The following is a 19,380-nucleotide window of genomic DNA, read 5'->3' on the forward strand; positions in this document are numbered from 1 at the left end:
TATCTCCAGACAGGAAAGACAGTTTTATTCAACGTTCGACCAAATTCAAATAATAAATTTAGAGGATATGCTTCACACGAATTGCTTCATGTAATTTGTGTGTTTGAAGCCCCTATATCCATTGGCTTGAACCCTGAGGTGATGGCTTCGTTTTTAAACGGAACACAATCACTGCTGGGGAAAGACACGGCACTGGAACTTAATGTTTTACGCCTCGGACTGGAAGTTAAGAAAATCGATTCAGTAACTCCGTTTCCAAAATGGATGGGGCCGCCGGTAAAATTATCAATTGATACAAATATCGATTTTCAGCAACCAATTAGAAAGATACCAATTGCACTTGAGGATAAAGTAATTGCTAAACTGGAAGAGGCTGTTGCCCTTGATATAATCGAACCAGTAATAGGGCATTCTCCCTGGATATAACCCATGGTCATAGCGTTTAAAGAAAATGGCGACTTAAGGATATGCATAGACTTGAAGCTTGCCAATAAGGCAATCTTAAGGAAAAATTATCCGCTGCCTGTATTTGAATCGTTTATGACGAAACTAAGGGGCGCACAATACTTCACCCGCTTAGACCTAAAAAGCGCATATCATCAATTGGCGCTAGACGAATCCAGCCGATACATAACAACTTTCATTACACCCCTGGGTTTGTTCAGGTACAAAAGATTAATGTTTGGAGTTAATTCTGGCGCTGAAATTTTTCAAAGAAGACTGGAGGAGCTGTTAGCACCATGCAAAAACGTTATGAATTATATTGACGACATCATTATTTTTGGAACAAATTAAAAAGATCACGATTACGCCGTTCAGAAGATCAGAGATATTCTAAAAGTAAATAACGTATTTTTGAATGAGGAAAAATGTATTTGGAAAACACAACAAGTTAAATTTCTGGGACACATACTATCGAAAAAAGGCATCGAAGTAGACCCGGAGAAGGTGACAAGGATGCTCTCATTCAGACATCGCAAAACCAAATAGGAAACACGCAGTTTTTTGGGACTTGTTACTTATGTTGGGAAATTTATATCCGATTTGGCCAATCGTACTGATCCGTTAAGACGGTTGCTAAAAAAAGAAAGCAAATTTAACTGGAGCGAGACAGAAACAAAAGCTTTTGAACACCTAAAGCACCATTTGGCGAAAATTCCAGGTTTATCATATTTCGACCCGAATAATAAGACACTAGGAGCAGTACTATTGCAATTCGACACAGCCGGTGAACCAAAGATCATTTCGTTTGCAAGTCGCCGCCTATCGGATGTAGAAAAATGCTACTTGCAGACCGAACAAGAAAGCTAAGCACTTGTTTGGGTAGTCGAAAAGTTCTATTTTTATTTAGCTGGACTGGAATTCGAACTGGTCACTGATCACAAGCCGTTGGAGACCATCTTCAAGCCAACTTCTAAACCTCCGGCTCGAATTGAGCGATGGCTTTTACGCTTACAAGCCTTTAAATTCAAAGTCATCTATAGAGCGGGTAAGGAAAATATTTCAGATGCCCTGTCCCGACTATGCGATTTTCCATCAACAAATTCTAGCTGGCGCCAAACCGAATTTAACCTATTTCGGGTTGTCGAATACACAGTCCCAACATCATTAACTATTTCGGAAATCGCACAAGAGAGCGCAGCCGATGAGGAAATCGTGGACGCGATGACTTGTTTGGATTCTAACGTGTGGGATACTGGTACATCAAACAGTTTCTACCCATTTCGTTTTGAGCTTTCAATGCTCGGGAAAATTTTTTTGAGAGGCACACGGTTAATTGTTCCGAAAGGACTACGAAAAAGAGTTCTAGAATTGGCTCATGAAGGACACCCTGGCGAGTCGGCCATGAAGCGACGACTAAGAGTTAAGGTGTGGTGGCCGCATATCGATCGAGATGCTGAAAACTTTGTAAAAACATGCAAAGATTGCATGCTTGTTTCTCAACCACCACGTCCAGCTCCGATGCAAAGAACAGCTTTTCCGACGAGCCCATGGAGTTCCATAGCTAGTGATCTACTAGGTCCACTTCCCAACGGAAAAAACGTTCTCGTGTTTATCGACTATTTTTCCAGGTACATGGAACTAAAATTCCTACAGTCCATATCGCCCGAGTCAATTATCGGGGCCATGATAGAAATATTTTGCCGACTGGGTTTCCCAATGTATCTAAGGACGGATAACGGAAGACAATATATTAGTTCGGTTTTCGAACAGTACTGCAACACGAATGGCATTACACTTATAAGGACTCCTCCATATTGGCCTCAAGCGAACGGCGAGGTCGAGAATATGAGACTAAAAATTGCACATCTGAATAGGGAAAATTTTCAACAAAAGATTCAGGATTTCATGCTAATGCATAATGTCACCCCACATAGCACAACAGGGACCTCTCCTTCAGAACTTATGTTCAATCGTATGATTCTAGACAAAATTCCTAACATCCAAGACATCTTGGGCGAAGTCCACGGTTCAAGAGAAAAATGATTGTATGCAAAAACATAAGGGAAAAGTAGATGCAGAAAAAAGAAGAGGTGTGAAAGAGGTAGATATTGAAGCTAACGATCAGGTGTTAATGAAGAATGTTGTTTTTCCAAACAAGTTAACACCCAACTATGACACAACCACATATGAAGTTTTAGAGCGTAAGGGTAACATTGTTAAGATTTCAGGTGGGGGAAAGACAATCATCAGAGATGGTAGCCATCTTAAAAAGATTCCAGACGCCAGGAAAAGTATCGATCTTCTGGACTTACCGCCAACAGGCACGGAAGTAGAGGTTCCACCTCAACACCAGCTTAAGCTGGTAAACAAAGGAGGGATGTGGGAACCCGTGCGAGAGAGCGGCCAGCCAAACAGTGAGAGAGACCATTGCTCTCTCAGGAAAGCCGATGATGAGTAGTATTAACTTGATCACCGGCAGATACGGACGCGTGTTATTGTGTTCGAAAACAAGTGAATAAACAAGCAATTGGTTTCATTTATGCGGGTTGTTACAAAGTTATTATTGTTGATGTTATTGCTACCTCGGTTGTAATTGCTGTGGTAGTTATTTCATCCACGATTATAACCTCGGACTCCTATATTATTATTATTTGCACCTCGTCGATAATAGAGTACAGTGTTACTCTAACTCGGATTTTATAACTGTTTACAAATTTGGAGATGGCGTCATTCATGTTTGGAGCAATTCTGTGTCATAGGCACCTTCAAGGGCCTTTGTCTGTCTAGCCTGATAAAGTCTGTCACTGTCTGTGCCATTTCAGAAATTGTTATTGTTTCGGATTTAAATTCAATTCGGTCGCTTCATTCTAGTGTTTCAACGTCACTATCAGACTTTCTTTGAAATGGTCTGGGTTGAATTCAACCAATTGACTTAGACTTTCTGGTACATCTATCAGAATATGCCTTCTTTTTCTGATATTATTTAATCTTGCGGTTAGGGATTTTATAACCCTTAAAAATGTGTTATTATGTTCAGATGTGAGTCTATTTGCATATTTATTTACTAATGTAATATTATTATATTCTCCTACAACTATCTCTATATGATTTTTCAAAGTTTCGGATTTTATTACTGCATATCTATTGATACATTTATAAGACTTATCAAACCTGTAGCGAAATTCGTCTATTTGTATCGCTATTTCGCTCCATTCCATTCTTGTCGTAAAAAAAAAGCTTTTATGAAGCTTTCTTCTACTCAATTTTTTTATTTTAATCAGGTCTAAACGATTTGCCCTATTCGTTTTTTGATGATTTTGTTATGCTTAACATAAATTGTAAGCAGAAATTGCCGAATTAGCACTATTGTAATGATCAGCAATAAGATCCACAACGCATTTATATCGTCTGTGTGATCTATAATTTTTACGTTATTAACTACGTTGGCACTATTGTCTTTTGCCTCCCTAGAATCGCTAAGCCATCCCATTTTTATACCCGTTACTCGTAGAGTAAAAGGGTATACTAGATTCGTTGAAAAGTATGTAACAGGCAGAAGGAAGCGTTTCCGACCATATAAAGTATATATATTCTTGATCAGGATCAAGTCGATTTGGCCATGTCCGTCTGTCCGTCCGTCTGTCCGTCTGTCCGTCCGTATGAACGTCGAGATCTCAGGAACTACAAAAGCTAGAAAGTTGAGATTAGGCATACAGACTCCAGGGACATAGACGCAGCGCAAGTTTGTCGATTCATGTTGCCACGCCCACAAACCGCCCAAAACTGCAACGCCCACACTTTTGAAAAATGTTTTAATATTTTTTCATTTTTGTATTGGTCTTGTAAATTTCTATCGATTTGCCAAAAAAACTTTTTGCCACGCCCACTCTAACGCCCACAAACCGCCCAAAACTGCCACGCCCACACTTTTGAAAAATGTTGTAATATTTTTTCATTTTTGTATTGGTCTTGTAAATTTCTATCGATTTGCAAAAAAACTTTTTGCCACGCCCACTCTAACGCCCACAAACCGCCCAAAGCTGCCACGCCCACACTTTTGAAAAATGTTTTTATATTTTTTCATTTTTCTATTAGTCTTGTAAATTTCTATCTATTCGCCAAAAATCTTTTGGCCACGCCCACTCTAACGCCCACAAACCGCCAAAAACTGTCCTTCGCACTTACACTAGCTGAGTAACGGGTATCAGATAGTCGGGGAACTCGACTATAGCGTTCTCTCTTGTTTAGTTTATATTCAATGAAACGTTTTTTTAAAGGAAAAAGTGAGATTTTCTATTAATGAATTTTTCTCATAATTATTATATTATTTTCTTCTTCTAGAAAATCAAAAATAAAAATTTTTACGTTTAAGAATTAAGAATTGTTATATTTTGTCATTTTTTAAAAAAAATTTTGCAGACGTGGAAATATTAGTTGTTAATAAATGTGGTTGGCTCACACATTTGTTTACAATAATAAAAAAATTGTCCAACCGCATTGTTAACAAAAAGCCTAACAGATATTAGTGTTTTTCAAGCAGCGGTTTCCCGCATCGGCTTGGAATTAGAAATTAAAACTAAGGCAAATTGGCATTTATTTATGCAGCCCGCTTGCGTTGTTTCGCACCTTGCGAAAGCTTGTTTTCAATTATTTCCAGACGCTCTTTGTAGCGTTGCCGGGATGTCTCGTCTCTGGCCAACTGGGTCATTTCCTTGACCAGTCGGCGTTGTTGTAGAAGCTTTACCCTTTTTCCGGAGCGTTTGTGCTTCTTTGGTTCCTTCCTTTCCTGCCTTGCCCGGTACTCAGCTATTGTGAGTGGGCGTGATCCATCTGCAGGGTTTTGCTGCAGAGCTTCTTCTAACGTTGGCAAGTCCCTTTGTATCGTGGGCTGCGCGTTCAAAAATTGTGCCTCCTCTGCCATTAATTGTTGCGTGTTGTTGTTATTATTTTTGCACAAATTTTATCAGTGATTTGGTTGGCAAGGTGGCAAGGAATTTGTTGTCAGGCGGAGGCGAGACTTAGTCTCATGTCCTGATGTCCTGAGGTCCTAAAGTCCTTACGTCCTGAGGTCCTGACGTCCTGTCACGGTCGCCATATAATGTTCGCAAGGATCCCAAAAAAGGTTCAGTATTTTTAGAGTTAGAGCGTCCGCTCGAATGTTTCTTAAGCGCTCAACTTGGGCTGAGCTGACCCGTATATATAGTACTTATTATTATATATATATAGTTCCATATACATATACATATGTATGCAGAAGGCATGCATATGTCATGTATGGTCTGACCACTTAAGCTGCAAAGTGCATGCTTAGCATTCCCACGCTCCGCGATCGGCTTATGTATAAGCGTTAGATCATATTACTTAAGCGCCGGAACACTTGTGTATTTGTTGGTGGTCTTTTGGGTACTTTTGGAACGTTATGTTTATTATGACAAAGTGTCACAATGTTTTGAAGATATGTTGTACCCATTAATTTAGTATATTTATAGGGTAGATATGTTACACATTCCCGAAAGGCTCGTTCCAGCTATGTGGACCGGCGCATGGGGATGAGTTCGACCCATTAAAAAGGCTCGTTTACCTGTCGGGTGAACATTCTCCCGGCTGGCTTATCTTGGCTTACCTTATACCTCTGGCAGCTGCGCACCGTCGTACGTAGAGCGCTACCTCCCTGAACCATCCGGGCCAGTAATACTTTTGGGCCACCCGCGTACACGTTTTGCGTACGCCCAGGTGTCATGGCATTCTTCCAATACCCGTCCTCGATGGTTGGTGCCCACGCAGAACTTCCACGGGGTGTAGTCCTCCTCCTCCGGGCGGAGTCCTATGCGTCGGTACGGGGATCCGTTCTCTTCCCGAAAATCTGGATACTTCGTCGGTTCCTGGTGGGTTTTCCGCAGCATCTTGTTAATCCACTTACAGGACCTGTCCTGCACCTGTGCCTGTCGTACTGTGGCCAGCGGTTGGTGTGACAGCGCGTCGGCGACCAGATTCTGCGCCCCGCGTCGGTTCTTGACACCATATTGGAACTGCTGCAACTCTAGGGCTCACCGACGATCCGGCGCGTGGGGTTGTTAATAGAATTTAGCCACTTGAGCGAGTGGTGGTCAGTGATCACCTCAAACCGATATCCGTCGAGGTAACAGCGCATTTTGCGGACTGCCCAAACTATTGCCAGGCAGTCCTTCTCGGTGACGGAATAGATCCCTTCGGCAGTATTCAGCCGGCGGCTGGCGTATGCGATGACACGTTCCTGTCCCTCTGTTTGGGTGAGTACGGCACCAATGTCCGTCTGCAATATAAATGTCTCTTCGAGTACCGTTGCTTCGGTGAGTAGGTCCTTTAAGGCTTGAAAGGCTTTTTCCTGTTTTGTCGTCCATTCGGGACGGGGACGGTGAACGCGGTGCATTCACGGGCGCATTTATGGGCGTCGGTGATTCCGGGTTCTGGAATCGGACTCTCTTTTCGGCCCGGCGAAAAGGGTTCCGCCGAACGGTGGCTGCGTCCGAGGCGGCAATACGTCGGCCCAGCTCGATGTGGTGTGTTCGTCAACCCGTGGTGTTCGCGTGGTGGTGGCTCCGTGGCTGAGAGGCACGGGTGGGTTTGCGTCCCGACCATGATGCGGATGTGATGAGGTTGCGCCCGTGTGGAGTCCCAGGACGTGCTTGGAAGTCGGCTTCTGATCCTCGTGGCTCAGTGTGCGCCGGTGAGGCGGCTTCTGGACGGGGTTCCGTGTGTGCGCTTCCCGTCTGTTCGGCCCTGGATCCCTAGTGGATGGCTGGAGTGTGAGCTCTAGCCAACCGCATTGGAGCGTCGCTGCTCCGTAACACAGGAAATCTATGCCAAGCAGAAGATCGTCCAACACGTATACTCAGTTTCCTTGGGCATTCGTTGGGGTCCTCGGGTAATTCCCGGTTACTCGAGACCCTGCGTCGGAGTCCGGCAGCATTCGATGGTCTGTACATCGGGTCGTCCACAATCCCAGCAGAATAATGTCCAGGGGTTCCGACATTCTGCAGCGAAGTGTCCGGTCCGTCCACAATTCCGGCAGGAGGGATTTCCACTCGGGTCACAGCGGGCGACGTCGGTAGTAGTAGTCCGAGGTCGTGGCGGCTGTACCGCGGCGGACGGTGCGTGTCCTTGATTTCCTCGATTCCGTGGGATATGGTTGCCCGAAGAACTCTCCGTCTCCGCTCGGCCAGTGGAGTAGCCTCGGATGGCTTGGCCTCTGCGGCTGCGCGAAACTTCGAAATTCACCACGAGTTGAGTCAGCTCTGGTAAAGTATCTGGTACTCCGGGAGCATATTTTCATATATGGGTTCCAGCTCTTGTTCCGAAGAAAGTCTGGCGCGTCGCATCTTTAGTCGGAAGTCGACTAGGTATACCATGAATGGCTCCTATTTCCTCTGGTAATGCGTCCGGATTTTGTCTTCCAGACGTTGGTAATATCGGGATGGCAAAAAAAATTTTTAAAATTCTCGGCGGACTTCGGCTTTGAGCTCGTGCTTCTTGCAATATGATATCCACGTGACCCCCATGTTACTGTCCACGTGGTTTCCCGAGAAATGGCTCGTCTGGGAGATGATGGATCACTGTCCAGGTGGGTTGTCCGGCTGGAGTTTTATTAAATTGATGTGGCTCGGCGGGGAGCTGGTTGAGGACTGTTCAGGGGGTTGCCCGGCTGGAGGTCTATATGCTTGGTGTCGCTCGGCGGGGAGCTGGTGAACGACTGTCCCCAATATTGATAGGCGTCAAACTTAAATGCGGGCGCGGCCGGTCCCTGTCTTCCCTCCCCAGGAGAGAAACGGTGGGTGCGAGAGGGATGGGAGAACTATGCTGGCTGGTGGCGGCAACGTCGAATGTGGCGTCGTTGCTGCCTTCGTATTCTGTTCTTCGTGTCCGAGCACGTCTCGTTGTCCAACTTCGTGTTTTTTTGTTTTCGTGTCCGAAACTATGTCTTGCCATTGTTTCGTGTCGCGGCGACGACAATCCCCGTCTGTGTCTGTGCGGCTTCTGCACCCGTGTGCTCCTTAAAATCTTCGTCCCTAGCCTACAATTTTCTGTCCCTATTTTTTTTTCTAATTGTGGGGCTTTAATTTACGATGGGTGTTAGAGTCCTTTTTATCCTGGTCCCTGCTCGGTCGCCAGCCCAGGATCCTTCACAGAAATATTTATATGTGGGACAGGCGGTCTAAAAGGGGCCTGTTGGCCAAGGTTTTAATATAAAGATCAGGTGGATTGTAGGAGATGGGGTTGCCGCTGGGGCGTTGCAAAGATGTTGTCCCACCCAGGAAAACGGCTGCGGTACGCGGGTCCGAACGGGGCAAAGAGGAAAAGGTCTCGCCCGGGAGAACGGCTGCGATGCGCAGGGCCGCTCCTGAACGGGGCTCGAAATGGGGGGGAAAGGAGTCTCGTGCGGAGAAACGGCTGCGATGCGCGGGGCTCAAGGGGGAAGGAAAGAAGAATTAGGAAATGAAGGATTGAAACTGTCCGATTTTCGGTCTCATGAATTCACAATAGCCTAAAATTAATTCGCGGCTAGTTTCCCTACACACACACTCACATTTCCCCGCCAGGGTGGTCGGCCCGAGGCCCGGCTCCCCCATTTTCACTCCTCCGGGCTGGTGGCCAGCCCATCCATGCTGGCTGCCAGTCTCTGGTGTCCTGATCCTCCTGAAATCTTTCTGTCGGTGCGGTCGGCGTCCCCCTCCTGTCCACATGGTCACTGGTGTCTCCGAAAAATTTTGGGTCCCGCAGGCATCCGTTCAGCTCGGCGATCAAAATTCAACTCCCCGATAAGCAAGCAGCGGTTCGACCAGCAACCCGTCTCTGCCGCCGATCGCTCTGCCCGCACAAGCATTGTCGCCTTCGGCCGACACGAGGTGGAAAACCACGTGGCGGCGTCGGGCTTTGGCTTGCCGGCTACCATGTGCATCTACCAGCTTTGAAAAGTATGTAACAGGCAGAAGGAAGCGTTTCCGACCATATAAAGTATATAAATTCTTGATCAGGATCAATAGCCGAGTCGATCTGGCCATGTCCGTCTGACCGTCCGTCTGTCCGTCCGTATGAACCTCGAGATTTCAGGAACTAGAGAAAGCTAGGAAGTTCAGATTAAGCATACAGACCCCAGAGACACAGACGCAGCACAAGTTTGTCGATTCATGTTGCCACGCACTCTAACGCCCACAAACCACCCAAAACTGCCACGCCCACACTTTTAAAAAATGTTTTGATATTTTTACAATTTTGTATTGGTCTTGTAAATTTGTATCGTTTTGCAAAAAAACTTTTTGCCACGCCCACTCCAACGCCCACAAACCGCCCAAAACTTCCACGCCCACACTTTTAAAAAATGTTTTGATATTTTTTCATTTTTGTATTGGTCTTGTAAATTTCTATCCTTTTGCAAAAAAACTTTTTGCCACGCCCACTCTAACGCCTACAAACCCACCCGAACTGCCACGCCCACACTTTTAAAAAATGTTTTGATATTTTTACAATTTTGTATTGGTCTTGTAAATTTCTATCGTTTTGCAAAAAAACTTTTTGCCACGCCCACTCCAACGGCCACGAACCGCTGTTAATGTGTATATGGTCGGAAACGCTTCCTTCTGCCTGTTACATACTTTTCAACGAATCTAGTATACCCTTTGACTCTACGAGTAACGGGTATAATAAATAATGTTATCTCAGCCATCGCGATGATGCTAGCTCATAACTCAGTGGGAAGAAAATTTCATTGTCGTTTTCTCTTAATGTTTAGAAGCGATGTGTTGGTTTAAAGCAAAATTAAGCATCATTGAACAGCAACGGTAAAATCCAAAATTTCGGCATTAAAATTGTTCAATCTCTGTACAACCAACTTATCAAATTGATATAACCAATGTAACGAACTGATTTTCTTTGTCTGCTCGCTACGGAATACGTGCGACTAGCTCAGTAGAGTTTATGCGTTCGTTCCACCAAATTTATGGAATAACGTGATCACCCGGTTACCAGTTATAACACTTGCAGTTTCGTTCTTGGGTCTTTATTCGTGCTTAGACTTACAAAGAAATCTGATTATCCGACCGTAGTGCTGGATGGATTGTCCACCGCCCTCGTTCCGCTGTCTCGCTGCTCCTGTCGTCCTGAGTGGCGCGGACCTTCGTTGTTGGGCGCTCGTCACTTGGGCTGAAAGTTGTTGTCTTACGCAGACTCACGGCAGCTAACGGCTGTAATCCCCAAGGCAAACGCCTGTGGAACAGCAATACGTCAACGCCGGTATCACGCCTTTTTGGATTGCACGGACACACCTAGGCGATCGCCTGGTTCAAATTCGCGGTCTCCTACAGAGTTCACCGAATCTACACCAAAATCCCTGCTGTTATCCTGCAGCCTACTTAGTTTGGCTTCGCCTGTTGGATGCCTCTGGGCTACCCGTGCTTCGTCGTACTGGACCTCAGCTACCTGCGTCTGAATTTGGAGACTTTCTCGTCCCGAACGTCTTGACGTAGCGATCTTGCTCCTTGTTGACTACCACGGCTGTAGCTCCTCTGCTGACTTCGTTCTAACGTTGTTGACTTGTACCCTTGCTCTCCTCCACTGTCCCGCTTCCAGCGTTCGGCCTGTTTATATAGGCCTCCTCTAACGGTTCATCCCTTTGGTCTCCAGTCACCGGATCCAAAATCCACGATTTTATCGTTGGCCCGGTCCAAAGTTTGACTTGTCCCGTTATTTGCTGATTCTCCAAACTCTCTTTTCAATAAGTCCGGAGTCTCCACCCTCTCTCTCTCTCCATATTCCGAGTCTCCAAGCTCTCTTCTTCCAGAGTCTCCGAACTCTCTTTCTCCAGCCCAGAGTCTCCAAACTCTCTTTCTCCGGGCTTCGCACTGCCGTTACTACGCTTTGCCTTGTTGCGTAACTGGCAACGGCAGGCCCTCCTCATGCGATCATTTATACGGAGTTTTAACTCCTCACACCAACTTAAACTTATACAAAAATGCCGAATGGGTATTTTTTTTAGGGTGGACTTTTTTAAAAGTTTTATACAGTACTTTTAAAAGTCTAATTTTGATATTTTTCAACAATTTTTTTCGTTGCCCACTTGTTTATTGTTAGAAATGGTTTAGTTTTAGTTCTTAAAAAAATAAATCTAAGTTTTCTTGTCAAAATATTTAGCAAACATTAATATCCTTATAAATTAAGTGAATTGAACTTAAACTTCGTATTTCAATAAATTGTTATCAAAATATATATTTTTTTCAGCATTACGGCGAATGGACCATTTGGAGGAAGCTGTCAGGTTCATGGTCCAGTTCCGCCACTCACGCATTGTAGTTCAGACGAAATAGCTGCCGTCCCGGATATGGATATAGGATCTTTTGGAATGAAAAGTCCCATTTTAAACAATCCAGCATTTTCCCATTCCAAATGCCTTCCAAAAATTCACAAAAGCTGCTTTTGTGTGCGCTTTATAGCAGAGCATACAAAAATGCAAGAAGACTCAACTAAAGTAAGTTAAATATTATTATTTGTTAAAATACTGACCTGAAACAAATCATTTTTGACTCGTTTACACTCGATATGTATACCAGAGGGTATAGTGTCTGAAGTTTGTAAAACATAAGAGAAGGGATATAAAGTATACATATGTATATATCAATATCAACAGTTAGTTGATAAAACCAAGCGTTAGAGTGGTCGTGCCCGTATATTAATTTATATTAATTTGTGTGAAATAAAATTTAAAGGTAAGCAAGCATACTCATTCAAAGTTGCAGCTGTGAACCGCATCCACTTTCTACAGTACAATACGGCAGCCATATTTAAAAACTTAGATCCCCCATAGCTGCTTATTCAAAAATACACCATTAAGGCACTTGGAGTAAATGGCATTTTAATTGTGATACTCCCATTTCGGAAATGTCTTCAGCTTGGAATAATAGCTGCTCCACACAACGAAAAATAATCCGTAATTGGTAGTTTGAAGAAAAGATTTAATTACTCAATGTCAGTGTCCCGAATCAGCCATATTTTCTGCGAATATTATGTTGGTTAGGGACTTCGAAGTACACAATTGTAGTAAAATAGAATAAGAAGCAACGGAGAAATAAGCACAAATCCTTTTTAGAATTAAGCAAAATATTGTTTTGTCATGTATGTATGTACCAACCTGGCTGGCAGCTCTCGGACTGCAAGCTTTAGGCTCAAAAGCCGAATTAGTGGCACCAGAAGCACGCGGCAACGAGCAACACTATTTAACAAATTCGCAAGAAAAGCAGCCACAATGGAACGAAAAAGGAAAAGTTACACAGGCCTTGGTCGATTCGGCTGAAGCCTTTTCACTGGGACAACAGTCGAATTACGATAATCTTCAAAATATTTCCGAATTAGCTTCTATTACGTCGCTGAAGGGAGGTCAACTCGGAATGGAACAGCTGTACAAATTAGAGGCGGAAAGAGCCATATTAAAATTTAAAAAAAAGAGGAGATTGCGAAAAGTAAGTGGTACACTTAATGCCGAGATCGAGGATCGAGGACGCCACCAAGAACAGGCATAAACGCGCATGCCAAATTCATGTCGCCACAGACATAAATTTCCAGAAGGCCGACGACTTTAAAAGTTGCGCTAACAGCGACGCTGTTAACAGCATAAAACTTCGCGCTTAAATTGGCATGTTTAGAGTTAGAAAGTAGACGACAGACATTGATGATTAACACCGCATCACGGACGTAAACAAACAAATAGGGTAGATCCTAAAGCGATAGCGGCAGTTTGCCTGCTCTAACGGAAACAGGAATCGAACTTACATCAACATACAACGGAGACGCTTGAAGCTAGGAAGGATGCGCGGTGCCCTAACTCCAAAGAACACTACGCTAGGGATTGCCGCAAGCCAAAAAGAAAGCGCGAATCTAGCTACGCTTGCGGAACCTTTGAGCACTTCCTCGGGCAATGCCCAGAGCGTAAGAGCGCAAATACAACTAATTATGTAAGATACGTTAAAACGTTTTTAGCAAGCAAATGAAATTCATATAGAAAAGGTTACCAAAAACTATTATGGGCTGGAAAACAATGATGCAAATTCATGCGACTTACTTTCGAAATCAATGATAAACCACAAGCTCGCGTAAACCGTTCTAATACAGGGTGATTAGTAACAACTAATAAGATACGTTAAAATTTTTTTTTTTGGAGACCAATCTTGTTTACAAAACTAAGTACATAAGCAAAGGAAATTCATATAGAAAGGTTACCGAAAACTATTTTGGGCTGGAAAATAATAATGCAATTTCATGCAACTTACTATCGAAATCAATAATAAACCACAAAAAAATCGCGTAAGCCGTTTTAATACTGGGTGATTAGTAATAGAGTTAGTATACATTTTGGAACAGTACGCTTAGGGATATAGTTAGTAAAGGTTTTGAAACAGTTACGACGGTTAGTGATACAGTTAGTAAAGATTGCAAAACAGTTAGTCAAATTGGTTAAACAGTCAGTAAAGTTAAGGAAACAAGTAATTCAGCCCATAAAGGCAACGTTAGCCAGGGATTAGATGAAAGAGAATTGACTATCAAGGAGATGTATAAAATAAACTATGTGGACGACTAGCAAAACGTTACACTATGGGGCGAACGACCACTTTTTGTGGAATTAATTAATAACTCGAGAACGAAGAAACATATTTGAGTTCTGTTTTTATACCCGTTACTCGTAGAGTAAAAGGGTATACTAGATTCGTTGAAAAGTATGTAACAGGCAGAAGGAAGCGTTTGCGACCAAATAAACTATATATATTCTTGATCAGGATCAATAGCCGAGTCGATTTGGCCATGTCCGTCCGTCCGTCCGTCCGTCTGTCTGTCCGTCTGTCTGTCTGTCTGTCTGTCTGTCCGTCCGTCTGTCTGTCTGTCCGTCTGTCTGTCTGTCCGTCCGTATGAACGCTGAGATCTCAGGAACTACAAAAGCTAGAAAGTTGATATTAAGACTCCAGAGACGTAGACGCAGCGCAAGTTTGTAGATTCTTGTTGCCACGCCCCCTCTAACCGCCTAAAACTGCCACACCCACACTTTTGAAAAATGTTTTGATATTTTTGTATTGGTCTTATAAATTTCTATCGATTTGCCAAAAGCTTTGCCACGCCCACTATAACGCCCACAAACCGCCCAAAGCTGCCACGCCCACACTTTTGAAAACTGTTTAGTATTTTTTCATTTTTGTATTAGACCTGTAAATTTCTATCGATTTTCCAAAAAACTTTTTGCCACGCCCACAAACCGCCAAAAACTGTCAGTGTTGAAGACTCTTCTTCGCACTTTCACTAGCTGAGTAACGGGTATCAGATAGTCGTGGAACTCGACTATATCGTTCTTTCTTGTTTGAATTATGTTCATGGTAAAAATAGTAATATATTTGAGGAAAAATGGGAGAGGTCCTGCCTTCAAACAAAAAAAAAACAAAACAAACTTTTTTTCAGTGTACAAAAAAAAATTTTTTGATCTAAAAAATTTAAAATATATTCTTAAAATAGGGGGTTGCTAACCTTGTTTTTTAAAAATATAGAAGTTTTTCTTCTTGCTTCACAGCTTTTTTTCTTAAAAATAGCATAAATATGTTTGTAAAACTAATTTATGTTTCACACCTATTGTTCATCGTCATTCACGAATTAAAGCTTTAAAATTATTTTTTGCACTACTCGTCGTCTCTGTTATCCATTTCTCGAACAATTCCCTGTTTTGTTAGACCCTTAAAAGTTAAATTTTGATGAAAGTGTGCATTTATACTAATAGCATATACTAAGAATTGATAACTCTACAACATATAACAGGTTTTAGAGACGGAGTGAGCCGGATTCACTTTGTTGCTCTATTTAAAAATTAAAATACACTACATGAGTTGTAATTTATTAGGGTTAGAACTTACAGAAGGTTATTGGGACACCACAGGTAATTTTAACATTTGACGATCACAAACACATTTTACAAACCACAAGGATTCGTCTGCATGTTAAAAGTAACACTTTTGATAATTGTTTATGCACTTTTTGTCACTTCAAACTTGTAAGATTTAGTTGTTCTCCTAGGCGACTCGCCTATCCCGAAAACGAAAAGCTTCAGCAGTTGCTAGAAGAGTGCTTAAGAAAGGGTATTATACAACCTAGTAAATTTGAATTAGTCTTTATAAAAATTTACTTAAAAAACGGTTATTTTCATGTTTATGTTAACAAGTCAAGTACCATTTCTTTGTAACCACGTTAGGTCAATTCCAGTTTATCAGAATTCCAATGGGTGTAAAAACTTCCTCAGCCGTCTTTTAGAGATTTGTAAACGACATATGTAATGAACATTTTTAATAACAATTACACAGTAGTTGTGTACATTGTTGTACCTTGTCCCGAGTAAGGACTAAGGACGAGGGAGGGGCATCCGATGTCATGCTTCTCGCGTCAGCACCTTTTGCAAATTTTAAATTAATAGCATAACATTATTGATTAATTGTTGGCTAGAGCCATGTGTAATACAAAAATTAAAGGCTAGCATACAATGATTATGAGAAGTTGACTATAATTATTTTTAACGGGGAGTATCGAATTCATCACCGTACAACGGTGCGCACGTCAACAAAAATTCACGACTACAAACGTCGCTCTGAGAACACTTGTCTTTGCATATCGAAAACAAGGCGAATACTCGCCGCCCACTTTAATCCTGAGCGATAAGACCTCGACACGTTGGATCCTGGGTGTTGCTATATATACTGATGGAATTATACATACATATACATTCGTGCGCCAATAATTTGTAAACCGAAGAATAACGTAATATACACAAACAAAAAAAATTCACTAAGTAAAGGTCGTCTATCTCGATATATATACGTACGTTGGTGTGAATGTTTTTCTGCGGCACGCTTCGTTCGCTATCCGATTCTCAAATTACTTAAACTATACACTTCTTTGGAAAGTCACTGCTGTTACTTTGTCTTTGCTGATATCCACATAAAACAAGAGAGAACGCTATAGTCGAGTTCCTTGACTATCTGATACCCGTTACTCAGCTAGTGGAATTGCGAAGGAGAGTCTTCAACACTGACAGTTTTTGGCGGTTTGTGGGCGTTAGAGTGGGCGTGGCAAAAAGTTTTTTGGCATATCTATAGAAATTTGGAAGACCAACACAAAAATGAAAAATTATCAAATTATTTTTCAAAAGTGTGGGCGTGGCAGCTTTGGGCGGTTTGTGGGCGTTAGAGTGGGCGTGGCAACATGAATCGACAAATTTCTACTTCTTTGTCTCTGGAGTCTACATGCTTAATCTCAACTTTCTAGCTTTTGTAGTTCCTGAGATCTCGACGTTCATACGGACGGACAGACGAACGAACAGACGGACATGGCCATATCGACTCGGCTATTGATCCTGATCAAGAATATATATACTTTAAATGGTCGGAAACGCTTCCTTCTGCCTGTTACATACTTTTCAACGAATCTAGTATACCTAGTATACCTCTAGTATTTACTCTAGAGTAACGGGTATAAAAATGCACCGGTTACCTTATTCTTTGTTTAATTGTTTTGCCAGCTTTTATTTTATGTGTGGTAGTAGGCAAGTGAGTTTTAATTGACTGATTGTTTTGCTAGATACACTGCTCATATCTGCTGAGCGGACTACGTTTCCCGCGCTATGCACCATTGGTGTTGCGGAATACTAAATACGATCCTTTGGTGATGGTCCCGACGTCGCTGCACTGATCGCTTGTGGATCCTTACTTGTTTCAATAGCAGCAATGTTGTTTTCCAGCAACATTAACATAACGGCGATGAACTCAAGTGCATGTTGTCACCTAGTATCTCATCTTTGTGAATATATGAATATCGAGATCTCAGGAACTATATAAGCTAGAAAGTTGAGTTGCAGCATGCAGACTCCAAAAACATAGATGCAGCGCAAGTTTGTTGACCCATGCTGACACGCTCACCCTAACGCCCACAAACCACCCAAAACTGCCACGCGCACACTGTCAAATATTTTGATATTTTTTCACATTTTTGTTAGTCTTGTAAATTTCTCTCGATTTTCCAAAATACTTTTCGCCACACCCACTCTTACGTTCACAAACCGCTAAGAACTGTCAATGATGAAATATCTCCTAGCTAAGTAACGGCTAGCAGATTGTCAAGGAACTCGACTATAGCGTTCTCTCTTGTTTTAATCTTGAATTGTTCGAAGACTTGCTTGTTAAGAGCATCAGCAAAGCAGCGAAGCAAGGAAGAACTGTAAATGGATGGCTCGCTGCTATTCTCAATCATGGTTGGTGCAAAATTAGTCCCGTTGCGGATAAGTACATAAGACATACTTGTACATAGGTAGTACATTTTGATTATTCATAATTCAATTAAAAGCTTAATTACTTGTTTATTCAGGCACAGCCTAAGTAAAGTAAAGTAAAGTCTTGGAGCTTAATCCCCTAGGGAATTTTGTTTCATAGCAGTTAGAAATTTTTAATAACATTTTAATATCGTTGATCCATTTAAATTCAATTTTCAGCTGGGGTCTGGTTTTTAAAGCTCTGACAATAATATATGGAGTGCCCAAGTCGAAGGGCCGAGACTTGTGGCGGGAAGGGCGGACCTACCACCTGATTGCCTGGCGCATAGCTTGCCATGCCGAAATCACTGCTCCAGAAATTATGTCATGGATTTCCACGTTGGAATTTTTTCCAAATGCTCCTCCCATTTGCCCTGACTCAGCATATTCAGCTTTTAGACAAGAACTTAGAGCGCGAATATGAGCGTTAAATTTATCCAGCAGCTTACGAAGTATTAAAACTGCACTGACCTTAGCCCCAGAATTTTAGTTACGTGTTCCTGAAATCCAATGCTCAAACAAAGTTGGCCTCCGATATTTCCAGTGAACGAATGGTTTCCAACGCAGTATCCCTCAGACATGATCGTAGCTGCTTTAGCTTTTTAATATTTGTGAGGTCAGGATCATTCTAGTACACATAAACAGAAATCCAGCCAATCAGCGTTGCCTCCAGCGAATTTTAGAAGCTAAAGAGGGGGCAGCGACGGCGCCCTATTCCGGAGTGGACGCTGCTAATGGCCACACTCACACGGAGAAGGTGCGCTTTGAAAGAGAATGTCAAAAAACTTCTCACATAAATTACTTTCTATTTCGTCAAAATCGAGTTCTTCGATCTCGTTGAGAATTTTTCTAAATGTTTACTAAATAAGCGCATAAATTTAGTAACTGCTGGCGGCTGCGAAACCCGACTTTAGGCAACCACGATATTTGCCTTCGTAGACTCTGAATTCTATTTAATTGGCGTAAACGCATTGTATCTACCCTATACTATCAACTCTTAAATTAAAAAATTATTTAGCTCTTATCAAAATTAATATTTCTTGAGGCTAGTCTGCTAATGGTAGATTATTTTAAATTGAGATGAATTTTAATATCTAAAAATCTAACAAAAGCTCACTACAATTTACAAGTTGCCTCACCACATTAAAGATTCGACAATTTACACGTACTTCCAGATCTGCCCATCCAAAATAATGTGTAACGAACTGTTCTGAAATCGAAATTCTTCTTTTGGAACAGCTGTTGTTGCAGCACACCAAACAAGCGCCTTGCTGTCTTCCCCTAATGTAAAAAAAGTCTCAGGCTAATATCTGTCTCGTATAACGACTCTTCAGCCCTTTGTGCGTTCCGTTTACTCACGGTACGTCTTCTTTGTGCTTTTCAGAGTCCGCAATATACCGTCAGAGTTCTTCGTTATTGGCCATCAAGAGTCCTAGGTCATATTTTATGATCTTTACGTCTTCTTGGGGTCCAAGGAACATTATTAACGGTTTGGTTTTGCTGCTCGCACTCCTGTAGCATAATCGTCTTATTGGCTATTGCTAAGCGTTGCACTCGTGCACCTTGGTTTTTAAAAAATATTC

At 42.3% G+C, this 19,380-nt stretch overlaps 1 protein-coding gene across 1 annotated transcript in view; it reads left to right on the forward strand.

Annotated features, from left to right (window-relative positions):
• Positions 1-19,380, forward strand: part of LOC6540503 (acetylcholine receptor subunit alpha-like) — a 50,554-nt gene that overhangs the window by 20,781 nt on the left and 10,393 nt on the right. Inside the window, exon 5 of the mRNA XM_039373581.1 lies at positions 11,695-11,941. Coding sequence (XP_039229515.1) covers positions 11,695-11,941 — 247 coding nt within the window. The remainder of the gene's footprint in view (positions 1-11,694; positions 11,942-19,380) is intronic.

This window comes from Drosophila yakuba, chromosome 3L (assembly GCF_016746365.2).
Source record: "Drosophila yakuba strain Tai18E2 chromosome 3L, Prin_Dyak_Tai18E2_2.1, whole genome shotgun sequence".
NCBI classification, from domain to species: domain Eukaryota; kingdom Metazoa; phylum Arthropoda; class Insecta; order Diptera; family Drosophilidae; genus Drosophila; species Drosophila yakuba.